At 48.2% G+C, this 6,120-nt stretch overlaps 1 protein-coding gene across 1 annotated transcript; it reads left to right on the plus strand.

Moving 5' to 3' along the window:
• The first annotated feature begins 224 nt into the window (after positions 1–224).
• On the plus strand, positions 225–5,078 carry BID (BH3 interacting domain death agonist). Its single transcript, XM_009707756.1, has 4 exons — positions 225–435; positions 1,745–1,890; positions 3,551–3,754; positions 5,067–5,078. Exons 1-4 carry the CDS (start codon positions 225–227, stop codon positions 5,076–5,078), a joined length of 573 nt encoding a protein of 190 aa, XP_009706058.1.
• The last annotated feature ends 1,042 nt before the right edge of the window (positions 5,079–6,120 follow it).

The raw sequence follows: 6,120 nt of genomic DNA on the forward strand, positions 1-6,120 counted from the left end.
GTTTGTAAGAACCGAGCTATCTATTATTCACTATCAGACAGTTCTGTGTGGGTACACATCCAGGAGTTAGTATGCATTTGCTGAACTCTTGTGGACTCCCTGGCTAATGCTATTCAGGATGCCCAAAGAAGGCCAGAGAAATGTGTTCAGGATTGGAAAACAGCATATGCGTAGACCTTTTGCGTGTGACTTCTCCTAGGCATGGGCTTAACAGTGATTTTATTATGTTTAAGATCAACGGATCTGTCCAGATGGAGCGTGCACTGCTGTACACCTTCCTGGAGGTATCCTCTGACTGTAAGTTCAGAGAGCAACTGCATTCCCTGCAAAGCCAGGGGATTGGGTCTTCTGTGAAAGGCAGCTACTGCTACGATGATGAGGTGGAACTTCAGACTGATGGCAATCGGAGCGGCTACATGCAGAACGGCGAGCTAGGTGAGTGCCATTTCTCCATCCCACGTGCCTGTCTGAAGGTGGTGTTTTTCTTTCCCCTTTTCCCATCTTTGCTGCTGGTCTGTTTCAGAGACGTAATGTTTTCTCCATAGAGAAACTTAACAGTCTGGCTGGTGGTGTTGGTTGGGAGTTTAATACTTGGGATAAGACAGCTAGTGCTTAGCACTTTATCTCCTCATGGACTTCCAGAACGTCTGTCACCCTGGGGTTTTGTCTGCAGCACGTTAGACAAGGCACAAAGCTGGTATTAATGATTGCTGTCCTCAAGCAGTGTGATGTTAAGCAGTTAAGTTAGGCCTCACGCTGCTCCTCAGGCAGTATCAGTACTTGAGCTAGGATTTTGGAACAACTCTTGTTCTGGTACTGGGTGAATCCCTTTCTGCTCTATCAGTGTGGTGGAAACTGCTCCTCAAATAGTTTCTGGTACTATTCCTGCTTCACTAACCATCTGCAGGGTGGCTATTGCCCCTTGCCCAGGATGTGTCAGTTGGCACGTTGACCTCAACCTAAGCAGGGTGAGGAGGAACTGCTACGGTAAATACCCTCCCTCATATAAATCTGCATGGGCCTCATTCGCCAAGTGACAATGGGAAGCTTTGCCAAAAGGAGATAGGACAAGGGGTAATGGTTTTAAACTAGAGGAAGGTAGATTCAGACTAGATATAAGGAAGAAATTTTATACAATGAGGGTGACGAAACACTGGACCAGGTTGCACAAAGAGGTGGTAGATGCCCCATCCCTGGAAACATTGAAGGTCAGGTTGGATGGGGTTCTGAACAAGCTGATCGAGTTGAAGATGTCCCTGCTCATTGCAGAGGGGTTGGACTAGATGACCTTTAAAGGTCCCTTCCAACCCAAACTATTCTATGATTGTATGAGATGCTGTATTTTAGATGGTGCTTAAGAGACAGGTCCTGCCAGTAGTCACTTGAAAAAAATCATGCACACTCTCTCACTTCCACTCTGTAGGCAGGTTGTTGGCTGTTGCTGCTCTGTGCAAATTTTGGTTGGAATTGTTCCAACCTCCCCTGTAGTGTTTTTTGGGCGGAGTGAGGCTGTACTTTACCTAAACTGCAGATAAAAAACCTGTTTGCACACTCTCTCTGGTAAGTGAGTTGAGTGCACACAAGGGAGTTGTAGTGCGTACGGCTGTCACGAATGTACTATGATTGGGCCGGGGGGTGAGGAGGTTGTTAATGGAGATGGGCAAAATGCTATGGGTCAGCTTATGTGCACTCAACCTAGTCTGACTACAGCCTGTGAACTAAATCCTGTTGTATGTGTTGGCAGTGTTTGACCCTGAGGTAAATGAAGAAGTTGTCCGAATCATTGCTGCTCAGCTTGCTGAGATTGGAGACCAGTTTGATAAAGAAATCAAAGCAAGAGTAGTAAATGATCTAGTGCAGCACTTTCTGAATGAGAATCTGTCTGGAGAGGTGAGTGAAAAGCAATCTGACTAGCAGTTACCCTTTTAAATGTTGTGTATCCTTCCTGCTGTGACTTCTGTATCTTTGCTAGTTTGCTGATTTAATTATTGCCATCTTAAAATTCAGCCCAAACACTTACCTTTGAAGATTTGTTAGAGGTGATGCTGTATCCTGCAAATCGGGTTCCTTTGACTCATCTCCTTTCTGCAGATGGTGAAATAGAGGTAGTTGCGAAGGACTGACTTTCAGAGGCATTTTGTCCTCACTTTGTTGACCAAGTGGCTGTCTTTGAAAACCAACTGTCTGGTTAAGGCTTAGTATTTGTCCTTAAAATCTTTGGACTTTGCTGCTGAGTGCTGTGTCTGCTCCTTGTCATGTGAGTAAAACTTGAGCAGTGTTAGTGCCAGAAGCTTGACTTATGCTTGTTATTGAACGCTGAAGAAGACAGCAAGTAGTGAGACCTTTTTCTAGTGCCGTAACTGTTTAGCTCATAGGCTGTCAGTGTTGTGAGTAGCAGTGGGTTTTGGCCTCGATGGGTGACCTGCTGAGAAGGCCTCTCTAGGTGACATCTTCACCTCTTTGATGCAGTAGCTCTCCCACCGATAGATGTGATGTAGTCCCTGGCCCAGTATCTAATGTGCCTTGCTGCTCTGCAAGAGAAGTAGAATTTGAGGTCCCTTGAGTTAGACATCCCTCTCTTTTCTTTTTAAGAATTTGATCCACATCTGGATCAAGAGCCACAGTTTGCTTCCACAGAGCCTTTTTAGCATCTTCAAGATAAATGTGGCTTTCTGGCTTGTTTGGCTTTCTCCCCCTATGATAGCTTGTAGAACGTAGGAAACCAATGCTGTATCTGAATTGAGGGTCCACCTTCTTGCTGAAAAGGCAGGATTTAATGACTTCTAACAATCATGTGTGTGTGGTGTGGTTTTTTTTGTGGTGTGGGTTTCTTTATACTGGGGTTTATCACCTGCACAGGCTGATTCCAGCAAAGTCTGACCAATCCCCACTCCTGCTGTCTTGTTTTCTACCCAGTGGAGGCCTTCAAATTTATTTCCTAACCTTTCAGTCTTTGGTAAGGCTGAGACAAACCTTACTTCTGACCAGGCGGACCTTGCTTTTTCACATTGGTAGTGTAGCTTAGTGTGTGCATATGCACATTGTCTCTCTTGGGAGCAAGGCAGTGTTTGTTCCATACTTGGACACCTCCTTTAGCTCCTCTCTGTGTGAGGGCTTTTCTGTGAAACTCAATTTGCCTTCTTGCCAGTCCCACCTAACCTGATCTTCACTGTGTTGAAGGTGGATTGCCCTTTCCTGGGAGCTCCAGGATTCCTGTGCTATTTCAGGACTTGGTAGGCTAGATGCAAACCCTGGGGAGGAGGGGGGCTGTTGCACCCTGAGTGTGTAAGGTGCTATCTAAATCTTCCAGCAGTATGTGTGTTGTCTGTTTTTTTTTTTTCTTTTTGTCTTGGGTGAGCAGCTGAGCTCAGAGATGGTCATCCTTTCTGCCATCCAGGGTGTATAACAGGCAGGCTGCCATGCCTGGGAGGAAGGGGGGCGGCATCCTGTGGGGTGTTAGAAACAAGCACATCTCAGTGCTGGCAGGCTGTGCTGAGACCCTTTTCTCCCACAGCTGTTGCACTGAGATCCTTCTCTTCTTTCCATGCAGGAGATAACCCGGCGCATGTCAGAGGCAGTGGAAGGGCTTGCACGAGCCATCCCTTCAGACATGGAACAGGAGAAGGCCATGTTGGTGCTAGCAATGGTCTTAACTAAAAAAATTGCGAATACAATGCCCTCCCTTCTACAGCGTGTCTTCAGCACCACTGTGAACTACATCAGCCAGCAGCTCCACAACTACATTGTCAGAATGGTGAGTGCTGTCAAACAGCTCAGTGGGAGTCGCAGCCAGCCTCTTAGCTGGCTTAGGTTATTCCTGGAGGGGTGGCCTATCTCTGAGCTGCCCATGGTCTGCTGGTTTCCCTGTAGCGCTCTGGAGGTTTGGCCAGCAGGGAATGCCAGTCCCTGCAGGACTCTGATGGTTGGTGTGCTGAGGGAGAGAGGTTTGAGGGGGATGTGTCAGAGCTGCTGCTTGCCCCACTCTCACAGTAGCTAGTGAACAGAGTGTGTTTATTCTGTAGGGTAGACTCGGGTTAATCATGCCCTCGGGGAAGGAAAGCCTGACCGGAGCTCTGATGGCTTGATTTCCCCAATGTCTTGGGCCTGAGGCCTCTGCTCTTGTCTGTGCGGGCTCCCCAGAGCTTGGCTGAACAGGAAAGGAATTGTCCCTGAAAAACAGCACCAGCAGAGGAAAAATGAGAAATGGTCAAATGGGAAATGGCAGCTTCATTCTTGTTCCCAGTTGGGAGACTGAACAGCTAGCAGTCAAGCTAGGGCAGGGACTAGGGCATTTGGCCCCTGCTTCAGTAACTAACCTGTCAGGGGAGAGGAGAGGGAAAAAAAAAAATCATGCACACAAAACTTCTTAAGAACAAGTCTTGAGAGCCGTCAGGGCTGAGCCCTGCGGCAGAAGGGCGACCCAGTTGTGTGGGACAGCCCTGCCACGGACGATGTTGGCGACAACCTGCAAAGGGGCCCAGCTCACCCTGTGTCATGAGAACAGGCAGCTGCCTCACACAGCACCCCTGTTCATGGCCAGGCAGCAAGGCACAACATCACTGAAGTGTCACTCAGCGCTGCCCTCCCCTTCACTCAGCTTTGCTCAAGGGCGCTGAGTTTTGACAGAAACTTGTCACTAGTGTAAGAGACTGGCCCTCAGGCTGCCTTGCTGCCACAGCAGGCTGATAGCCCAGTGCAGGGAGGGCAGGCAAAGGGCTGCTGGGCTGATGCTTGTCCACCCACCCCAGTGTAGTGGCATTAGGAGGGGGAGAGAGCTGGGCACCAGGAGCCATTCCATGTTGTTCCCATGGGACTTCTGATGCCAGCTCTCTTGCTGCTGTTTGTGTGGAAAGGGGGTGCTGGGGGGGTGATGGCAAACGTGCAGCACAGTGAGCAGCAGGGCTGAGGCACGGTTGGTGGCATGGGGGACATGCACTGGCAGCTGCTAGCTGCTCACCCTCCTGGGAGCTGCCAAGCCCCTCGGGTGGGTGGGCAGGTAGGCACAGGGCTTGTTGTGAGAGATGGCTCTACTGCTGTTAATGCTGGTTCTGTTTCTCTCCCTCTAGCTGCGTGAGTGAGCTCTCCAGCCCTCTGTGTGGAGAATGTGGATTCCTGAAGACTTTTTACTTGATGTATAACTTTTCTGCTCTTAACTTCTGAGATACAGCTGTGAAAGGGAAGGCAGAGCTTCGTAGATAGGCTTTTGTAGACTAGCACAGCGATGATGGTAGTGTGAGCTGTGTGCCAGCTCTGCCAGTACCTGTAAGGAGTAGTGCTTGCCCTCTCTCATCTTACAATAGTGTTGCGGGTTTTTGTTTTTTCTTTTTCCCCTTAGCAGTAGCAGACTTTGTGCAGACACTGGCTTCTGCCTCCAGAGGAAATACTGTGGGGACAGAGCCAGCTCTCTCAGTATGTTTTTCTTCTAATCACCTGTAGCATTTTTGCTTTAGTTAATTCTCTTCCCAGCTCTGCTCCTGGTGCTGCAGCTGAGCCATGCTGAGTGTTAATTGTTCCCAGGAAGGCCTTAGGCTGTAGAATGGGTGGTTGATCAGCACAAATCACCAAGGAGGGAAGGGGGGGGTTGGCACGGAAATCAAGTTTGTCTTAGAAGGGAGCTGGCAGCAAGAGGGAACAACCCTAAAGGAGGAAGGGGGTGTTTGGCCAGGGAAGGCTGAAGTAAAGATGCTTCAGTATCAGTTGCCATAAACCCATGCTTGCTTGAAAAATAAAACCAAATGAGAAACTGTAAAGAAAAAGGCAGGGGGTAGATACAGGGCAAATTCTTTCAGGGAATGCCATCTGGGTATGCTTGAGGAAAAGTGTGTAGCTTTAGAGTATCTTGCTATAAAGAGGAAGAGGGTATCAGCCTTAGATGAGGAAGAATACCTGGCATCTCTTGTGAGTGTATTGCAGTCACATCTCAGGCTCAACAAACTTGGACTCAGGTTGTTTGATACATACCTGTAATCACACACAAGGTGGCAAAGGCTTCCCCTGTGATCCAGCTGCCTCAGAAGTTTTGAAGTGATGTAAATATTTTGTGTTTTTTTAATTTAAATAAAATTGTCAGTTGTCATGGCAGTACAGCTCTTAAGAATTGCAATTTCCACCTGCATTTTT

This window comes from Cariama cristata, unplaced genomic scaffold (genome assembly GCF_000690535.1).
Source record: "Cariama cristata isolate BGI_N322 unplaced genomic scaffold, ASM69053v1 scaffold42839, whole genome shotgun sequence".
In the NCBI taxonomy this organism is placed as follows: Eukaryota; Metazoa; Chordata; class Aves; order Cariamiformes; family Cariamidae; genus Cariama; species Cariama cristata.

Excerpts from the sequence above, each read along its gene's own strand:
- BID (XM_009707756.1), top strand. The coding sequence starts at position 225 with ATGTTTAAGATCAACGGATCTGTCCAGATGGAGCGTGCACTGCTGTAC. Across the intron at positions 436-1,744 it reads CATGCAGAACGGCGAGCTAG|TGTTTGACCCTGAGGTAAAT; the intron begins GTGAGTGCCATT and ends ATGTGTTGGCAG. Across the intron at positions 1,891-3,550 it reads ATGAGAATCTGTCTGGAGAG|GAGATAACCCGGCGCATGTC; the intron begins GTGAGTGAAAAG and ends CTTTCCATGCAG.